The sequence below is a fragment of the Colletotrichum paranaense genome, assembly GCF_030867605.1.
Source record: "Colletotrichum paranaense strain IMI 384185 chromosome Unknown Scaffold_20.1, whole genome shotgun sequence".
In the NCBI taxonomy this organism is placed as follows: domain Eukaryota; kingdom Fungi; phylum Ascomycota; class Sordariomycetes; order Glomerellales; family Glomerellaceae; genus Colletotrichum; species Colletotrichum paranaense.
The window spans coordinates 414,603-434,227 of record NW_026848978.1 but is presented as its reverse complement, the minus strand read 5'-3'; the positions used below and the strand labels follow the sequence as shown (position 1 = coordinate 434,227).

Here is a 19,625-nt window from a genome sequence, read left to right as displayed (position 1 = left end):
CGGCATTGCACTATCATCTAGGCCGTTTGAGCTAACGAAGTACGCCATATCTCAATCATCAACATCCTTCAACGAACAACATTCCCCAAGAAATCAACGGACTCCAACTTTCAACCAGCAGCATCGGTATCGGCACCATGCCCTGCTTCTTCTTTCAGTATGGCAACCCTCCTCCCGAGACTACTCACAGGCACGCTCCCAGAGAAATGACGCATCACGAACCCGACCATCATCATAAAGCGGCCAAATCACACGTCCGTGCCGTCCACTTGCCGAGATGGTTCACTTTCAGGAATTTCGTCTATCTCGTGATCGCAATCTGGACGATCATTGGCACTGTCTTCATAGCGGACTACATACGAACCCAGACAGGGTACCAAGCACTCTTTGATCATTCTGTACAAGGTTCTTCGCCAGATCCTACGGTTGATGGTGATTACCGACCAAAGGTATGGGTTCCATTGTCATTGTTAGTTATAATAGTAGAGAGGACTTGTGCTAATGTTTGTCTTGCGTCCAAGTACACACATCGAGCCACAACATCTGGAAGGCCTTTCATGAGAAGCTCGATGGCCATGGATGCACGTACTAGCATGGCTGGATCCGATCACGCGACTCTGCAAACCATGTTGCTTGCTATTGCCGGCACAAGTCTCGTCCTTCTGGAATTACTCTACGAGTCTATCTGGATTGGACATCAAGATGTACGTCAGATCTAGAAAGGGGAAATTACAGCATCGCTGACGTCGGGCGATTCACGATCGATGAGACCATCTCCCCCACGCGACAAATCGGCCCAGTTCTGCTTCGCTGGGAGGACGAACTCCTTAGACAAAATAGTATATCTTAGAGCACCGCGAGGAGCACTACCCCCGGGCAGCGACGCGGAGGGAACGGTAGCTAGATACTAGAGGTCCTTGATGACGCGGGATGATCTGAATAACTCGGTTCTTTTGGTTAGGCTTACTGAGGAACTTCTCGGAAGCTCGCTCTTCCATCATGGCATTGAAGTATTTCATGCTGCCGAGCACAGCTTTCAAGCGCTTGCGTGAAAATACATAGCACAACAGCGTGGCTTCGTGGAATAGACTTACAGCAACGACAATGCTGCTTCATTTCTTCTTCCGTTCCAGGCAGCCGCGTGGCGTACTCGGCGACAGCTTCTCACTTCACGTGTTTGAGAAGCTGATGCTATAGGGGCTGGGATAGGCTGCAGAGGCTCGATAGGAGGGGTTATAGACCGGGGAGCTACTTACCCAATTTGGATATGCCTGGTTTGAGCGTCCGTCGATGTTTGAACATCACGGCAGGACAACAAACAGGAGAGACCAGGGGGACAAAGTGTGGCTGAGATCCTGGATCTCTGGAGCCAGTCGCAATCTTCGATCTGGGAAAGAGGGCAGGTAGGATCGATGATGGTTTGGTGATTTCCTGGTTCGCATCTCTGTTTGGTGGGTGGCCTCATGTCAGACGGGCTGTCACATTCACTTCTATCTTGTGGCACGGACTCCATTTTGTAGATCGAGGAGGGGTTTCGTTATGGACGGGCACGACGAGCAGTCTTATCCGGTTATACTGGTAGTATAGTTGAAGGCGTGTGTACACGTGTACGTGTCGATGGGTCTGAATCTCTGTTGTTCTGCGATGATCCAAGATGGGAGGTGTCATCTTGGGCTTAGTGCTTGGTGTTAAGAGAAGTTGACAGGTTGGTTGGTGGGTGTAGACTTGGGAGAGAGAGGGAGCCTGTCAAACTATTTTCATGCTGACTTGTCCCAGGCGAGACTGTGACCGATCGTTGCCCTTGGCTTGATCGAAATACACGAATACATAGGCTGGGTGGTTTTGACTGCGCAGTCGCTCATCTCAGTTGAGCAGGGTGTGATGAAAGTGAGGTCCGAAGGAAAGATTTTGAGCCCTCACACCAAAGACGGCGGCAGTTACGGACGAGGCTCTTGTTTTTTTGTTCTTTTCTTTTGGACCAGACTCTAATCACGGGCTTGATTAGTCTGTAGCTGTGTTGAGGTATAGATACTTTCTGCTATTGAGACTTGGACGTAACGTTATTAGCGATATGTGAGGTTCGGTATCGTATTACAGGCTGAGTATGGGATAGCCGGGACGTTTCACGTTTGGGAACACTGGGGATCGTTGTCGGTCGTTCGGTCGGTGGAAGCCTTGGTCGGGACCAGAGGTTTCTGCCAAAACCTGACAAGAGATGGAAAGAAAGTAAAATCCGTGTGTGTGTACCTTACTTGACATGTTGCTGGAACGGGAGAGTTTGGAAGATGAGGCGACCCGGTTTTTCGTCCTGTTTTGGGGCACCGTTTCGGCAGACCGGGGGAATCAAGAGGTCCACGACGAACAAGAAAGGCACATAGTTTTTGGACTGACTTGTTGACTTGTCCTTGACTGAAGCTTGTGCGCCCCCTTCATCCCCTCGTCGGGACGGTGTGAGGTGATGAGATTGTGGCTGCGGGTTTTGGAGAGAGGAAAAGATTAGACAAAAGTTTTTTTGCAAACCCTTGCCTAAAAAGGCAATTGGATGTAAGAGTTATCGAGTTTCTCTAACTACCAAAGGTATCCATACGAAGCACAGCTAGACAGCCGTGGATCCGAGGGTTATGGGACGTTGCTCAATGTCCGAGCACAAGGGAAAACGGATCGGCGACTCTTTTTTAAATTCTTCTTTCCTTTTAATCTCATGATTTTCCTTACCACCCCTCCCCCCTCCGTGCCCGCTTGGACACAGGCAGGCCACGCATGTTGGGCGATCTGATCACCGGCTCTGCGACTGCAACCCACGTAACTTACTCATGTACGAAGTGTCTTCTTTACCTATCTGTCTTCCTTTGCTGGTGGTCAAAGAGAATATGAGAAGGGGGAAAAAACAAAAACATACAACACCAGGGATTCGCTGATCGTCACCGACTCAACTACTGGTCTGGCCCTCATCGGCTTGTCTATGGGAGAGCGGACGGGATCCCGAATTTTCCGATGGGTATGGTCGTATGTGCTTGTTTGGGGAAGGGGATTTCACTATGTTTGGTGAGAGTGGGCATGACTTCTTGGTGGTGATGGCAGTTTGATTGCATGAGGCTCACGCTATGCCCCAAGCTCGCGGTCAACTCTATGTAGCATTTATAGAAGAGCAAGCAAAGGTCTGAATACCGCAAGAGCCTCAAACTTCCCTCATTTTGTGGCCGCAATGATAAAGTCCTCTTTACCCCGATTCCATCGGGCCTAGATTCAAAGTACAGCTACCGCCGGAAGTCTGGCATAATCTCCGACGCCGTTGTCAGTAAACCTTCAGAGAGGTCGGGAATTGGTGCTCATCACCTCACCTAGTGCATTGATGCTAAGGCAAGTATGTAAATGGGTAATTGGCACCTCTTTTCCGCCTCTCACATAATTCGCAAGAGCTTCGTTAATTACACTCGACATGCATACTTTACAATCCTCCTCGCAGCTTTCCTTCGTCCCTAAGCTGGGATGGATAGGCATGTATATCCTCTTCGCCCATATACGTCATCTCTAACTGCAGCTGTTAATTCTCATCAGGTCTGGGTTCCATGGGCCTTAATATGGCCTCCAACTTGCAAAAGTATCTATCCAAGAAGCAAGAGCCAAATCTTCGCTTTTACAATCGTACCGAGTCTCGTGGGGCACCTCTGAAGGAACTTGGTGGAACGCCATCAAACATCATCGATTTAGTGTCTGACTCGGACATTGTGTTCATGTCTTTGGCGGACGATTCAGCAGTGGCATCCGTGCTTAACACGATTCTCGAGGTTGATCATCTTGATAGCAAGATCATAGTGGATACCTCGACGATTCAACCTTCCTCTTCGGCGACGGCTAAATCTAGACTCCAAGAGAGAGGAGCAGACTATATCGCCTCGCCTGTTGTCGGTGCCAGTCCCCTTGCTGCTAGTGCACAGCTGTTGTGGATAATGGCTGGCAAGGAGACTTCCATTGATGTTGTGAGACCTTATGTTACCGGTGTCATGGGGAAGAGTATCATTCCCACGGGCGAAGACGTTCGTCAAGCGAGCTATTTGAAGGCTGCAGCGTAAGAAAACCCAGACATGAACATCTACCTTGAAAGAATAACAATCCTGATGGGAACTGAATATCTAGGAACTCTCTGTCGATAGGTATGGTTGAGGCGGTCGGTGTAGCTCATACTCTGGTTGAGAAAGCTGGATTGGGGGTCGAAACCGCGGAAGCGTTGATCAAGGAGCAGATTGGCCCGGTCGGATTGATGGTATCCAATCGACTGACCTCTGGGGCTTACATGCCTCCTCGAGGCGAGCGACCGTGGTCACCGGCTATCAATGGACTGGCAGCCGGAAGACAAGCCTTGAAGAGCGATCCTCAGCCGAGATTGCTGTCACTCGTCTTGCAGCAGTTAGAGGAAGCCGTAGAGTACGCCGAAGGAATTGATCGAGAAATCGATGCGTCTGCAATCTATGGGGTTATCAGAAAGGATGCGGGACTCTCTTTCGAGACGGAGCAGGTCAAAAAGAGGGACGGCGATATGTAAGCGATACCTAACGTATATATATCGTCGAAGGAGGGTATAATGTCACCTCAGTCTCCGCAGTATGGGCGGTGGCCTGATAGAACAGAACCTTTTTTTCCTAAATCTAAAGCATTTTGCGCATGTCAGTCGGTCGATCAATCCTACGGAATCCATCTGCCATGCGTTGGACTCGCAAGGTGCGTAGCCTCCAAAAAAAATCCCTTTGGGCAGTAATAATAGCATAAATCTGCAGAAGCCAGGCAAGCCGTCTGCCGAGCATACTTACAATACTGTAGACAGTAATATGCCGTGCTCGTCCAGCTGTTGTGATAACAGCATCAGCCGCAACACTAATCGACCCGGGATCGGCCAGCAAAAGACCCGCGGCTCATCCAATGATTGACCAGACAGGCCCAGGCTTCTTCTCGGCAAGTGCCCGGCTCTGCCGTGGAGACGACGGAGTCTTGGACCGGAGCTCTCACCTGTGAGGCTCTGAACAGGCATCTGACTCTCGTCTCACGCCCCCGGGGAGTGGGGTGAAGGGGAGACGGGACAGGATGAACTTTCTGAAACATAGCTTGATGCCACGCCGTGGAGCCAATCGGCGTATGGTTTTTGCCCTTGCCTGCGTCCGTTATTTTGTTCCCGACTCCAAACCAACTCCATCTCCCCGTCTCCCGCCACGGCTCCTTCGTGCTAGTGAATCAACCTCATCACCTTTCCCGCACGTTCCCTTGAAACAAGGCCAGCAGCCCCCTTCATGTCATGTGGGCTCCGGCTCTTTTTGACAAGGGACCGCGACGCTCTGGCCTCACTTTCTCGACGACACTATCGTATCCTCGTCGGGTTGTGCCGGCCCCAGCCCTCTTAGTATGAATACACAGGTAACAGGTTAACCCTCACCGGTAGTAAGAGTTAGATTGACCAAGGTCAACCAACGTCAGCCAAAAAGCAGATGGGCAGATGCAGGTGCCAAGTTGGATACAACACACCCCACGACAATCCGTGGAACCGCTGTCATGGGTCTCTGACCAGGGACATCCCAAGCTGACGCAGTAAACGCAGGGCATGCCACTGCAAGTGACAGTGCGGGAGGGAGGGCTGCCAATACCGTCGTTCCTTTCTATGCCTATTCAGGTTGGTTCGTTTCGTTGCTCGAACTGAGCTTACACGAGGGGACGAATCGAACGCTCCAGCATAGCAGCAAGTTTACCTCAGATCGAGTCAGAGTACGCTGGCTGGCCGTTCATTTTGTGACACTCTCTCGGATTTTTTTTTACACTCCTCCGCTGATTTGGTTGCTATATCATTCGTTCCCTCCAAGTGGGAATCGTACCCTATATTTGTCTATATCACGTCTCACTCGTGCCCGTTTCCCGGCATGCGAACCTCCCGGGGCTGGGCCTGGATTGCGCTCGCGACCTCCTGCCCTCTTTCTTCACCGTGCCGTCTCTTCCCCATGTCAAGTCTTGCGGACACATGACCCCCTTCCCGAGTCCCTAGAGCCCCGATACGCGAGGAGGATCATGAGGGAGAAGCGAAAGCAAGCAGGACAGAGGGATGCCCCGCCCTTGCCGGCATCCGCCGGACCTGATGCTTGTCTCCCCGTCAGCTTCTCTCAGTTCCTGCAGCTCGTGTTACGACTGCCAGCCCGTACTCGTAGCGTACAAGCCGCGAACAAGACATCATAAGCCGTGATGCGGGAACATGACCGCGAGGAAACCCAAGCCTGTCCACCTGTAGCACTTCCCGGCTGGGGAGCATGACAGGCCGCAGACAAGTTCAACCCGGGCACCCCCTCCCCCCCTCCATTACTTGCGCAAGATATCTACACCGCGTGGTTCTGTTGCATCGGTGGGTCGGTATTTAGACCCCTCTGCCACACATACACACAGGCACGCTGTTTCTCTATATTCCATGTTATTATCCTGGGGGCCGGGCCAAGTTCTCTTCCCGTGTCGGACGAAGCTGAGGCAGAGCGCGGCTGGGCTGCGGATGCGGCATGCAGGAACAGGCGGTCTGCCTCTCCTTCGTCCCGCTGCAGGCCTTGCGCACGGCACGTACCAAACGCAACATCTCGAAGCTAGTGTTTTGTTCTGTTGGATCCCCTGGTTTCCTCGTTTCCCTTCGTATTATACATAGGTGTGGCCAGCCCACCCGCCCTTCCGTAGCACACGCTCACCCACACACCCCCATATCGGATCCTCAAGAGGTCTGAGTGTCAGACTGGACAGAGACTCTATTTCGTAGCTCCAAGTTTTCTTTCTTTCTCGAGTCTTGAGCCTGTGGCTCATCCACCTCGTATTTCACGTCTACATGTTCCATTCACACGCACGAGTTGTAAGACCGTGAGCAACACAGTCAAGCGGCGTAAAAGAGTGGGAAGACATGTCGCTCAGATTCTATCAGACTCCCGGTCCGGAGCGGCCATGGCGCCCGCCGGTGATGGACGAGGACTGCCGGCGCTACCGCCGCCGAGCAAAGCGGACCGACAAGTGGATTCCGCCCCAACTTGCCTTTGAAGAAGTGATCAGGAATAACACGGAATCGGTGAGTGATATCTCCCTGCCAGCGCATGTGTATTCCAAGGGGACGACTGGAATTCAAGAATGACTCTGACTAACGGTCGGATGTCTTCAGCCGTGCTCACTAAACGACTTTGTGGACTATCTCGTCTACGTCGAGCAGGACGCGGAACCGCTGCAATTCTTCCTATGGTACTGCGGCTACGTCCACTCGTGGACGACTCTGGCGCCCGAGCAGCGTGCTCTTGCGCCGCGTTGGGATCCGGACCGCGGCAGGAAGCTCACTGCCAAGGAGAGGAGGGCCAAAAACTCGAGTAAAGTGAGCAACATTCTCGAGATGCTCGACGAGGACAGCAGCTACGCCCAGGCAAAAGCGGGAGGGAACCATACGCGGAACACATCTTCGGCAACAAACTTCTCTCACCCTAGAGCAACTGGTCTCAGAGACGGTGAAAAGGAAGAGGTGGAAGAGGGGACAGTTCCGCAAGGTAAGACCACCAAGTCGAATGCTTCATGACATGCTAGTCCCATCAGATATCACCGGATCTCGTTCTCATCACTTATACAAACCCAAACCCAAACCCAAACTCGCTAACATCTCTCCCTGCAGCACCAGCATCATCACAACCCTTCCGCGCAGACATCGACGCCATAACAAAACACTATATCCACGCCGACGCCCCGCGCCGCCTGAACCTTACAAAAGACGACCGCACCGCCGTTCTCAAAGCAACGTCCTCGACAACGCACCCCTCGGCCCTCCTCCCGGCCTTTGAAAAAGCAGAGGCCCTCCTGCGCGGCAAACTCCACCCGGACTTCATCCGCCACAGCATGGCCAACGCGAACCGCGCCGCAACGCACCTCCTCCGCCTCCTCGGACTCTTGCTGCTCACCCTAGGCCTCGGCCTCGACGTCACGCTCATCCTGTCCTCATTTTCGCGGTACTACCGCCTCCTCTCCACACCTCTACTCTTCTTCGGCCTCGCGATCCTCGTCGCGGCCCTCGACGGCGTCTCGCTATCCCTCCACCTCGCGCGCAGACGCCACGTTCGGCCGTGGGAGGTCCCGGACCTAGAAGCCGGCCGGGGCAACGGTGCAGGCATGTACAAGAACAAGAAGGAAAGGGTCCCCCACCGCCGCGCCGCGACGAGCGAGAGCGTCGCGGGCGCCGTCGACCCCCTCCGCAAACCCGCGCTCTCGACGCTCGGCGCGGAGAATTATCTGTCCTTCAAGGGTGAAGAGTGGGTTGCCGCGTACGAGCGCCGGTGGCTTTGGCGGCGCGTGTTTGAGCGCAGCCGGGCGAGCCGGAACAAGCACCTCCGGATCCTGCAGGACGGCGTCGTTGCGGGGGCGGTGTTGTGGGCTTCGTTGGCGACGATTGGGGTTGGTGTTGGGTCGGTTTTTATACCCTCGTATCATTTGTTTTGAGTAGGGTTTAATGGATGGATTCATTGGCGGGAGGCATTTACGTTGAGAGGTACACTTACACTTATACCATGGGTTCATGACAGTCTTTTCTGGAGTTTTTGTGTGGAAGCACAATGGGCGGGTGCCCGGCGATTCAAGCATTAGATATGCGGATCTGCGACATCGTATAATACAATATCAAGATTTTAATACTGGAACTTTATGACCTACACTGTCATGAATAACCGCTAATTCGTCCCACATGTGTACTCAAAGTAGAATAGGCAGGAGCGGAAGTGTTGAGAAATGTATTATGCTCCAAAACCCCTGCCCAGCCGACCCTTTTTATCTACACTGTAATCATAGAATGACGACGACCGTAGTTAACAAAGAGGGGGTCGTCAGCAGGAAGAAAAAACCAAAAACAGGTCAAAAAGACAAAAGCTCAGGTGCCTAGTCCGAGACTCGAACTAGACCACCTTACGAAACCCTCCATCTGCACTGGAGTGTACAGACTTCTCGAGATTTCATACCAAGTTCGTTACTAACGGACCAGGGCGTTATACCGCTCGACCATGGGGATCGATTGGGCTTGGTTGACGAAAGAGCGACCTCGAGTGAACATAGAGGCAAGGCAAGCGCTGAATCACTGGTGCCTTGGTTGGGTGGTCCGTTGTATATTCCACCTTGCGTATTCTACCACCAGTTTCTAAATCCCATGTCTAGGAGTACCACTCCAGGAAGGACCTCACGGGTCCAAAGGAAGGTATGGAGAGAGTGGTCGAATGCTCCAAAAGGTATCGGTATCTTTTTCCCTTCTTCTAAACCATGGCTCAAATAGGGATACTTTTTTTTCATGCTTTCTACATCTACCTTGCTTACGACTTGCCTGCCGCTTGTTGCTGCTGGTCGTAATAAAGCTCCTCTGCCGTTGTTATGCATTGCATATTCGCGCCGAGCTTGTTCATCGTCTCCAACCACTCGTCGTATCTAGGCGTCAGGTCAGTCTACAGCTTCCTGGGGTAATGGATCTGACAATCACTTACTCGTCAGAGTCGAATACGATACCGCCACCTAAGAACATCACAAGTCAGTATACGAAATATCTCACCACCCAAAAAAAGACTTCAAGAAAACACTGGATAGGGGGTCGGGATAGGGGGAGCAGCAACTCACCAGCTTGCAAATACGCCACACCATCCTTGACGAGCATCGTCCGCAACGCAATGCACGTGTCCATAGCACCCTCCACCTCCTCGCCCTTCTCATCAACGCCCCCGTACCCGAAATACCCGACCGCGCCCGCATAAATCCCCCTCTTCTCCTTCTCGAGCTCGGCAATCAGCTCCATGGCGCGCACCTTGGGGGCACCCGACACCGTGCCCGCGGGGAAAATGCTCCGAAAGGCGTCGAAGCGCGTCTGCCCGGCCCGCAGCACGCCCGAGACCTGCGAGACGAGGTGCTGGACGTGGCTGAACTTTTCGACGACCATGAGGTGGTCCACGCGCACCGTGTAGGGGTCACCGACGCGGTTGACGTCGTTGCGCGCCAGGTCGACGAGCATGACGTGCTCGGCGCGGTCTTTGAGGGAGCTGCGCAGCTCGTCGGCGAGGCGCTGGTCTTCCTCGGGCGTCTTGCCGCGTTTCACGGTGCCGGCGATGGGGTGGGTGATGACGCGCCCGGCCTCGGATTTGACGAGGAGTTCGGGGGAGGCGCCGACGATTTGGAAGTCTTTGCAGTTTACGTAGAACAGGTAGGGGGAAGGGTTCACCGTCCGGAGGTGGCGGTAGATGTTGAAGGGGTGGAGGGTGGTCGGGCGGGCGAAGCGCTGCGAGGGGACGGCCTGGATGATGTCGCCCTTTACGATGTGCTTCTTGAGCTCCGTGACGTGGAACTCGTAGCCCTGCTGGCCGACGTTGGAGGTGTACTCCTGGCCGAGCTTGATGGGCTGCTGTTCGGGGATGGGGATGTCGGGGCTGTTGAGGACGGCGACGAGCTCGTCAATGGTCTGCGTCGCCTTTTGGTACTCGGCCTCGAGCTGGGCCGCGTCCTCGGGGACGTGGAGGTAGGTGATGACCTTGAGGACGCCGTAGAAGCGGTCAAACGCGACAATGGTATCAAAGAGCATGAACAGAGACTCGGGGATCTGCAGGACGTCCTTCATGGGCCGCGCCGTCTTGGGCTCAAAGTAGCGCACGCAGTCGTAGCCCACGTAGCCGACGGCGCCGCCGGCCATGGGCGGGAGCTGCAAGCCCGGAACGTGGGCGACTACGTGCTGTGCCAGCTCGGCCTCGAGGGCCGGCAGGGGGTCGCACTCAGGGCCATGGCCGGGACCCGTGGCGAGGACTTTGCGGGGCCCGGCGCCGACGAAACTGTAGCGGCCGACTTGTTCTGTGGCGGCGCTCTCGAATAGGAAGGATAAGTCCGAATCCTTGTGGTGGGCCGAGACCTTGAGGTAGGCGGCGGACGGGGTGATGAGGTCGGAGGAGATTTGGCGGTAGACGGGGACGAGCGTGGGCTTCTTTGCGGCGTTGGTCGTGGCCGGGGAGGTGAGGATGGACCTGACCGTCTCGAGGGACGGTACGACTGCGCGCTGTGAGGCGGTATTGTTAGCTTTTGTGTGTCTTTTGACTTCTTGTAGCAGGCCGGCGGGAGGTCAATTGAAGAACTGGCAAGACTTACCGGTCCCGACATTCTGATCCGGTCCGTTGGCGAAGCTGGGAATATGTCGGTGAGTCGCTGCGTGGAGAGCAAGTTGGTGTGTTTGGTTTGTTGATCTGAGTCACCAGCATCCAAAAGATTGGACTTGTATTGAATTATTTAGCCTCCGATGCGTGGAGGGGTCACACATAGTCCAGGCAGGGTGGTAGGGTCCGATAACGCGGAATTTGGCTGCCGTTGCGCTTCGATAAGGTGAGAGACAAGGCGTTGCCATTAGTGGCACCTCCGCTGCGTGTGCGTCAAGGATCAGTGACACAACGGGACCCCACCGCCAGCCCATTGCTCCGCCAATCTGGTCTAGATCGATGACCTGAATGAGTAAGAGAGTCAAGACAGCTCACGTATCCCCGGTAAGGTATGGTAAATGAGTTCGGTCAGAAAGAAGACACGCCTTTGCAGGCGAGAATTCAGCTATAATTGATGATACCTTATTGCTGTACAAACATGAGCTGCGTTTTTGCTACATATAAATCAGTCACCATTCATCAAACCATTAGAGGACCAAGCTGACCGGCTGCCCCATTTCTTCCCGTCCCGCCTTACATTTCCTCGCGTTTTCTCTGATGGTACCTGGCCGGAAGAGAAGTTTTCAGCTCTCGACAGACAGCGCCTTGACGCCCACGAGCTTCGCCTCCTTGCCCTTCCCATCCGTCGTGACGAGCCAGTACTCCGTCCGGACACCGCCCTTTGGCACCTTGTAAACTCTAACGTCGTTGCCCTTGCCCGCCTTGCGGACCGCCTCAATGACGTCCTTGTAATCGCCGTTCGAGTCCCAGTCCACGGGGTCCAGGAGCTCCACGTCTGCGTTCTCGGCGTCGGGGTGATCGATAAGTTGCGCGAATTCGACTACACATGTCACATATTAGTCACTTTGTCTTGCAAACATCGCAGGCATATTTTCCCTCCCCTGGCGTGAAAAGGGCAGGAGGCAGGAGGCAGCAGGCACGGCACAACTCACCTTCGTCCGGCAAACCTTTGCCAGCCTCATCCCACTGCAGCGCGACGCCGACGAACGGCTCATCCGCGTCCGAGATGTACACTTTATCCTGCTTCAACACGTCCTGAATGGCCTTGGGCACCTCGACGCCCTTGTCTTGCGCCTTGAACTCCTTGCTCTCGCTGGTCGTGGTGGCGTGTCCCTCGTTGGGGTCCTGGTTCGCCTTGTCCAGGAACGCCGCGTAGTCTGCGTCGGACATTTTCAAGTGTGTATACGTCGAGAACGTGCTGGTGGCTATCTGACGAGGCGGGAGAACCTTGCTCGTGCTGCAGCTGCCTGGCGCAGTACTCAGCCGTCGTAGTACGAATGGGTTGCGCGGGATGGAGATTAACGTCGATGAGGAGAGGGTTCGTTGGCAGAGATTTCGATAGAGCGTTCGCGGGGTAGTGGTCTTCATTCCCTTCTTATGGGTTGCGGACGAGCTGAATAGCGTACTGAGGGGTGTTAAGGTCGCGAACTTGGTTCGCGGGAAGCTGCACGCCATGGTTGGGTACAGATAGAATGACGCAACGAGGGGCCGGCTAGCTACGCCTCACGTCGCTCCCGCTGGTCAGACCTTGCCGCCCCACCATCTTGGTATTGGCTGGCTGTCGATACTAAGCGCCCACATTTTTGAACGTATTTTGTACTCCGCACTGCAGCTGTTGCTACAGCTTCTACTTATCAATTGTCTTCCAAGTTGAGTACAATTGCAATCACATTTCACAAGCCACACGAGGGATTACAAGTGGGTTGGTCATCTAGGTATCATTGGTTTGACTTTTGAATTCTCGGCACTCATTTTAACCTCAAAGGTGTCCCAAACCATCCGAAAAGTAACGTGAACCCTCTACACCGATGCCATGACCATGATACAAAGAAATTTGATGAGAAGGAATTTACTGAGCAGCAAGGTCCTTCTTGAGGGTACCCTGGTACTGCTTCTTCTCCGCCGGCGTCTGGAAGGCGCCGTGTCCGAACTCGGACGAGGTATCGATCCACTTGAGGTCGATCTTCTCGAGGGCCTTTCTCGAGGTGTGGGTGAACATGGACTTGCGGAGAGTCATGACACGCTTCTTGGTACCGGGAATGGAGCCCTTGACCATGACGAAGTCGTTGTTGATCTCACCGTAGCGGACGAAGCCACCGAGGCTGAAAAATGTCAGTAACATTGCTATGAAATCAACACGTTAGAGCAGAAACGTACGGAGTGATGGTCTTCTTGGTGACATCGATCTCAGTGGAGGCGCTGTTGTCGGAACCGGCCTTGCCAATGCGGTAGACCTTGTGGTTGACGGAAGTACGGTGGTGGTATCCGTTCTGACCGGCACGGGCGACAGTCCACTGGACGTGGGAAGGATGCCAGGCACCGATACAGGCGACCTTACGCAGACCCTTGTGAGTCTTGCGGGGAAGCTTCTTGGTACCCCAACGGGCGGTGACACCCTCGAATCCGTGACCCTTGGTGACGGCGATGACATCGATCATCTCGTCCTGCTCGAAGATGGAGCCAACCTCGACGGGCTTCTCGAACAGACCGTAGCCGAAGTCGACCTTGTCGGCGACGGAGCCACCGTTGATCTGGATCTCCATGAGGTGGGCCTTCTTCTGCTTGATGGGGGTCTTGCGGGGCTGGGTGTGGGCGAGGACGCGGACGACGGTGCAGTACTTCTTGATGCGCTCGATCTCGCGGGTGATGGAGGCGCCAGAGTTCTCGGAGTGCTGCTTGGCGTACTTGGTGAAGGCCTTCTTCTTGGACTTGTACCAGTTCTTGTAGAAGCGGCGGCGGATCTCGTCGCTCAAGTGCTCAGCCCAGACGGTGGTGAGCGAGCGCAGGCCGCGGGGGGTCTCGATGTAGCCCACAAGACCAACAACGATCAACTATAGAGTTGTTAGCCATAGGCACAGAGCCAAGCGGGCTGCGTTGGTAGTACAGGTGGGGTATCAATGATGGAGACGGCCTCGACGACCTCCTTCTTGTTGGCCTTGGCACCGGGACGGTCGAGGTCGCGAACGATCGTGGTCATACCGGCCTTGTAGCCCATGGTGGCCGTCAGGTGGACGGGCTTCTTGGCATCATCCTTGGGGAAGCTGTGCAAGAAATTGCCATTGTCAGCCTCTGTCTTCACTTGGCCCAAGTCTCGAAAAAAATATTGCGGAAAGTGGTGAATAAAACTTACGACTTGACCTTTCCGCGGTGACGGGCAGCACGCTTGCGCGGCAGGTAGGCCAAAGACTGAGTAACGTTAGCCGAAGTTATAGTAATTGTCGAAATAGGTGTAACTGACGCCGTGTCTGGGTGCCTCGTACTTGCGGTGCGACATCTTGATGATTGACCTGGAGGTTAGTTGTCGGGTTCAATCGAGAGGAGTGACGATTGGGAAATTTCTCAAAGTCGGGATAGCTGAGGCTGCAAAAATGTCGTGTGGGCGGATTTCCTCCTGCCGGGACGCACCACCCTAATCACGTGAGCGCAATAGCGACGAAAAAAAATCACTTTCCGCACTTTTCCCTCCCGCCTGGTCCAAGCGTCTTTTCCGAGGTCCACAATCAGCCTGAATCTTCCATCAGTGGAGGTGTACTGTGTAGAGAGAAGGTACGTACCTGAGGACTGGATTGCATCCCACCAAGGAGCACGCCAAACACTTGAAGTCTCTGCCATTTGCACGATGCAGAACTTTCCTGAGAGTACACGTTCGTTCGCCCCTGTAAGGGGTCGATTGGTCTGGACAGGTGAAGCCAAATATGGTTTAATATTGTTTAGTCATTCAAGCAGTCTAGATTCACCACTACTTTTTCTCTTCATAAGCTACCGTAGTGCCTCAGGTAGACACACCAGCATCCCGTTGAAAGGGGATTCTGGAGATAGAACGAGGAACAGGAAGGAAATGGTATACACGATAAGAGAACACAGGATCCCTCAAGACAAATAAAACAAAGCAAACCACGTCAAAGCCGTTGATCCATTAAGTCGACTCAACCTTGGGAGTTGGCCCCATCAGGCCGTTGATGCTTGCGCTCGTAGGCGTCTTAGTCTCTCCCGACGCCGGAGCCGGGCCCGACCCGTTGGTAGTGGCGGCGGCGCCCTTTTTCTCATCCTCACCGCTATCGTCGTAGTCCTCATCAACGTCCATCTTTCTCGCTGCACGTTCGGGCTCGCTGGGCTGCGGAGGCCGGGGAGCAGGGGTGTGCTCAAGGGGCGGGCGCTCTTCAGCGGGGTACTCCTTGACGCCGGGAGCGGGCCCGGAAGCAGGCCCGGGTCCGTTCTGCGGTCCGTCATGGAGGATGTTCTGCATCGGCGCAGCAGCAGACTGCATCGGCGGGAGATGGTTGTTGGGCATAGGGTGGTTGGGTTGGTGGTGCGCGGCCTCTGACGGATGGTACCCGTCGTTGGCATGGCGCTGCTCCTCGCCCCTCCGAATGTCCTCTGCCCTTCTCTGGTCATCCGCTCTCCGCTGGTCTTCGGCACGGCGTTGATCCTCAAAACGGCGTGCCTCTGACGAGTTGCGGCGGTACTGGTCCCGGGGTCCCGGAGGAGTCGACGGGCGGCGAGGGCGAACGTCGTCGAGCCTGGCTCGGTTCTCGTCGTTGGCCGGTCGCTTGTGAGAGGACTCCTCCTCCCACTCACGCATGCGCTTGGGGCCCACAGAAGGAGGACGGTCATGCTCATTGCGCTGCGATGCAGGGTCTCCGGTGATCGAGCCCGGAGGAGGTGGAGGCGGGGCATTAGCCTCCATGGGTCCGGGGGTGGGGCCGTCAGGGTGATGGCTGTACGGCGGTGGCGGAGGAGGTTGGTGTTGGGGGTACGCCGACTTGGGGGAGGGCATGCGGTTGTCATGCATGGGCCTCTCGCCAGGCCGGGGACTGTTGGTGCCGCGGAAGTGAGGCGGCTGGCTAGGAGGGCCATTGGGGCCGACGTTCATAGGAGGCATCTGAGCAGAAGACGGCTGAGTGTAGTTGGGGTTGATGGTGCGCGGCGCAGACGTGGGAGGACCCTGAGGCTGCTGTTGCTGCTGAGGCGGCTGCGGCGGTCCTGCGTAGTGAGATGGCGGGCTAGCCATCCGACGAAGCGGCTCGGGATACGGCGGGCGACCACCATGTTGTTGCTGCTGCTGCTGTTGTTGTTGCTGCTGCTGCTCCTGTCTCGGGCTAGGCTGTCGCGGCATGGGGGGAGCTGGGCCACGGAACTCGCCACGCTGCTCATACGGGTTGGGTGGCTGAGGAGGAGGGTTGATGTCCGCAAGCCGACCCCAGCCGTTGCTTCCAGGACCGCCGGGTCCCGGAGGCGGAGGAGGCTGCTGTCCTTGCTGCTGCGACTGAGGAGCAGAGCTTCCCCACTGGGGAGCCGGAGGGCCGACCTGGTAAGCCTGGGGATGGACATCGGCAGGCTGGGGAGCGCTGGGAGGCTGTCCTCCGTTGGCGCCACCGTTTCTCAGCAACTGCAGACGAGCCTTGATGTGGGGGTTCTGAGGGTCAAGCTCTGCAGCGCGCTGGTAGGCGTCAAGCGCATCGCTGATCTGGTTGTTGCAAGATTCGTACTAAGTCGGTCAGTAACGTTGCCTTTTTTTCTTTTTTCCCAAGCTGTTCGATCTTGATAGGTTTTGCACTTACCAATGTGCCCAAGTCATACCAGACCTCGGAAATGAAGGGGTTGAGCCGGATGGCACGAGAGTACGCGTCGAGGGCATCGCGATATTGGTTGATCTGGTAGTACAGTACTCCGATAGAGCACCAGAAAGTCGGATTCCTTCCATCGCGGTAGACGGCCTGTTGGTAGGCTTCGTATGCCTTGGGATACTTTTGTTGAGACATGTAGCACCGACCAAGAAGGTACCAGCTTTGCGCGTCGCCTTGGTCGGCGGCAACGGACTTCTCCAAGAACTCGATAGCTCGCTCTTGGCTCTGGAAGCTGCTGCTCTGCTGATGATGAAGCCAGCCTAGCTGTTGCAGAACCTTTGCGTGACTAGGATCGCGTTCCAGAACTCTCTGGTACGCAGCCTTGGCACTGTCGTACTGATGCGGGCGTTAGTTGCGGTATTTGTCAATTGCCGACGAGGAGATACTTACATCCTTCTGCTGCTCGTGAACGTGGCCAATTTGGAACCAGATGTCCTCCTCGGTGAGAGGAGGGGGTGGGGAGTTGACGATGTACTTGAAGCACTCTAGACTCTGGCCGTACTTCTGCTGTTGCTTGTATATTATTCCGAGACGGAAGTAAATTTCGTTGGCCTTTTCGAAGTCGGGCTGCATTTGCATAACCTGAGAAAAGGCCTCTTCGGCATGCTCAAGAGAGCCGTATCTGTCGTAAAGGATACCAATGCCATACCATAGCTTGGGCTCCTGTGCTGTATTAGTATTTGAAGAACCCAGAGAGCCGGAGGCAGCGCTACTAACCCTGGGGCTCCTCAAGTTGACCAAGGCGGACTGATATGCGGCGTAGGCTTGCTGCAAGTCGTCCATCATAAGGTAGCAGTGACCTGTGAGCAGTTAGCACGAGTCGCGTTGGTTGAGCATAGGGCGGGGACTTGTTACGCACCCAGGCTGCCCCAGGCCTCGCCGTTGGTATTGTCGATTTTGAGTATTGCTTGCAGGTAGTCAACTGCCTTGTGAAACTCTTCGCGCGTTCGCAGGATCAAACTGATGGCATTCATGGCCGCGACCGACTGCGGGTTGGCTTGGAGGGCGCGATCGTAGGCCTTCATTGCCTCCTCGAGGTTACCAAGAAGCTCAGCAAAACTGCCTGCATCAATTGTTAGAACGAGCTGCGCGTATCAACGATCGCGATGCACCTACCAATCTGCATCCAGACAGCTTCGTTCATGAGGAGGATTTGTCGCGAAGGTGCATAGTTCTGCCCTTGCTGCATGCCCGGCGGCGGAGGGGGTCCAGGGGGGCCGCCGTGCTGCTGCCCCTGCATGGCCATGGTTGGCGAAGGGTGATGGTTCGCCATTGTGTTGGGAGTCGAGGCGTACTAGGTGTGCGCGTGCTCCTGTGAATGCGTCGATGGATTGTCTTGACGATCGCGCAAAGAGGCGCTAGATTCTACCAGCAACGACGTCGCAATTATAAAAGGTAGTTTTACTTGGAGAAAGATTAAAGACTAAAAGCGCGAGGCCATACAGTCTTTGGTCTTGTCTGTGGTGGTTGAGGAACAGCTCGCGGCTTCCAAGGGCGCGGGCTCAGTTGTTGCGACGAATCGAACGGATTGAGGTTCGACGTGCAACCGGTCAACGGGAGGCTGGGCGAGAAAGTCTGGAGCGGCGACACGCCAAAAAGCTACAGAAAAGCCAAACAAGAAGAGGATGATGATGAGGGTGATGGGGCAAGGGCGCAGAAAGCGCTCAAGACAAGACAATGATGATGTTTTGTGAGTAAAGAAGGGATGCGAGACCCGACAGCGATGGATCGAAGCGCCCCCGTTGTAGCTCAGGGCGAAGTTGGGGAATTGGAAAAGAAGGTGAGAGGGAAGTTGGGAGGCTGCGAGAATAGGTTCCATCACTCTCGCAAACTCACCTAACCCTCGGAAAGTACGTACTTTTTTACCCTTCCGTTCCTTTTCTTTTACTTTGGCGACGGCACGGGGTGCGGCAGAGCTGATCCATAGCGAGCGAAACGAGACGATGGGGACCAGGGGTGTGGATGGGTGTCTCATTAGGGTGCATGCTGCTGCCGGGGTGAAAGACGGGGCACGGATGGAGAACAAGCCAGCCCATCTCATCTGAAAAAGCAACTTGGCTAGCGTCCCTTTAGCTGGAGCCGATACCCACGGTGCCACACCCACGCTTCTTCCATCTTTCTCACGCTTCACCACCCGTGGGCGCTCACGCTCACGCCCACACGCCCAGCCCATCCATCCGTCCATCCATCCATCCATGCCCATGTTCTCCCCCCCCCCCCCGTCGTCCATAACCACGACCATGGCCACGTCCACGCCGTCTGCCAGGCCCAGGTACGGAGTGCGAATACAAAGTACTTCGTACCATACATACAGATTTCATGGAGGCGGGCGGCGGGCACTCCCACTGAACGCAATGTCGCCCCTCGTCCCTCCCTCCCTTCCCCTCCTCTATTCGTACGGATACTTCCCAAGTTGCCATGGGTCATGGCTACCTTACACTGAAGGCATCCATCATCCATCCACCCATCCATCCATCGGCCTCTTGGTTGCTTGCTTGCTTGGTGCTTGGCTCCTGCAGCTCCGAAATGGGGAGCAGAGAGGTGGATAACGTACCTTGGCGTATGGAGACGTCGACCTCACTGCGGAAATCTGTGGTAAAGATGTGGGTGCGGATGATTCCTCTGCGAGTCTAGCGAAACACATTTTGCAGACAGACCCGACCCCCTCCCCTTTTTTTTCTTTCTTCTCATTGCTACTGCAAAGTACGAGTCGGCAGCTCGACGCGCTTTGCTTCGTTTGTCATCAGATGCACCAAGACGTGAGATGGCCCCAAAACCCAGAGCCTGAGCCATGTGC

The 19,625-nt window shown here is 55.0% G+C and overlaps 7 protein-coding genes across 7 annotated transcripts; 3 read left to right on the top strand and 4 right to left on the bottom strand.

Moving 5' to 3' along the window:
- Positions 1 to 137: 137 nt before the first annotated feature.
- On the top strand, positions 138 to 719 carry CPAR01_15666 (uncharacterized protein; the record flags this gene model as incomplete). Its single annotated transcript, XM_060499914.1, has 2 exons — positions 138 to 449; positions 522 to 719. The coding sequence occupies 2 exons, from the start codon at positions 138 to 140 to the stop codon at positions 717 to 719; spliced, it is 510 nt and encodes a 169-aa protein (XP_060341490.1).
- A 2,862-nt stretch (positions 720 to 3,581) lies between these two features.
- Positions 3,582 to 4,543, top strand: CPAR01_15665 (uncharacterized protein; the record flags this gene model as incomplete). The annotated part of the gene is made up of 2 exons (XM_060499913.1): positions 3,582 to 4,069; positions 4,138 to 4,543. 2 exons carry the CDS (start codon positions 3,582 to 3,584, stop codon positions 4,541 to 4,543), a joined length of 894 nt encoding a protein of 297 aa, XP_060341489.1.
- A 2,367-nt stretch (positions 4,544 to 6,910) lies between these two features.
- Positions 6,911 to 8,475, top strand: CPAR01_15664 (uncharacterized protein; the record flags this gene model as incomplete). The annotated part of the gene is made up of 3 exons (XM_060499912.1): positions 6,911 to 7,072; positions 7,163 to 7,535; positions 7,658 to 8,475. The coding sequence occupies 3 exons, from the start codon at positions 6,911 to 6,913 to the stop codon at positions 8,473 to 8,475; spliced, it is 1,353 nt and encodes a 450-aa protein (XP_060341488.1).
- Positions 8,476 to 9,332: 857 nt separating this feature from the next.
- Positions 9,333 to 11,148, bottom strand: CPAR01_15663 (anthranilate synthase component I; the record flags this gene model as incomplete). Its single annotated transcript, XM_060499911.1, has 4 exons — positions 9,333 to 9,444; positions 9,501 to 9,528; positions 9,631 to 11,047; positions 11,137 to 11,148. The coding sequence occupies 4 exons, from the start codon at positions 11,146 to 11,148 to the stop codon at positions 9,333 to 9,335; spliced, it is 1,569 nt and encodes a 522-aa protein (XP_060341487.1).
- A 616-nt stretch (positions 11,149 to 11,764) lies between these two features.
- Positions 11,765 to 14,475, bottom strand: CPAR01_15662 (ribosomal protein L3; the record flags this gene model as incomplete). Its single annotated transcript, XM_060499910.1, has 7 exons — positions 11,765 to 12,021; positions 12,134 to 12,606; positions 13,055 to 13,303; positions 13,359 to 14,032; positions 14,086 to 14,242; positions 14,332 to 14,387; positions 14,440 to 14,475. The coding sequence occupies 7 exons, from the start codon at positions 14,473 to 14,475 to the stop codon at positions 11,765 to 11,767; spliced, it is 1,902 nt and encodes a 633-aa protein (XP_060341486.1).
- Positions 14,476 to 15,117: 642 nt separating this feature from the next.
- CPAR01_15661 (tetratricopeptide) lies at positions 15,118 to 18,101 on the bottom strand (the record flags this gene model as incomplete). The annotated part of the gene is made up of 6 exons (XM_060499909.1): positions 15,118 to 16,689; positions 16,763 to 17,164; positions 17,219 to 17,491; positions 17,546 to 17,628; positions 17,688 to 17,891; positions 17,945 to 18,101. The coding sequence occupies 6 exons, from the start codon at positions 18,099 to 18,101 to the stop codon at positions 15,118 to 15,120; spliced, it is 2,691 nt and encodes an 896-aa protein (XP_060341485.1).
- Positions 18,102 to 18,251: 150 nt separating this feature from the next.
- CPAR01_15660 (uncharacterized protein) lies at positions 18,252 to 19,070 on the bottom strand (the record flags this gene model as incomplete). The annotated part of the gene is made up of 1 exon (XM_060499908.1): positions 18,252 to 19,070. One exon carries the CDS (start codon positions 19,068 to 19,070, stop codon positions 18,252 to 18,254), a length of 819 nt encoding a protein of 272 aa, XP_060341484.1.
- Between the last annotated feature and the right edge of the window lie 555 nt (positions 19,071 to 19,625).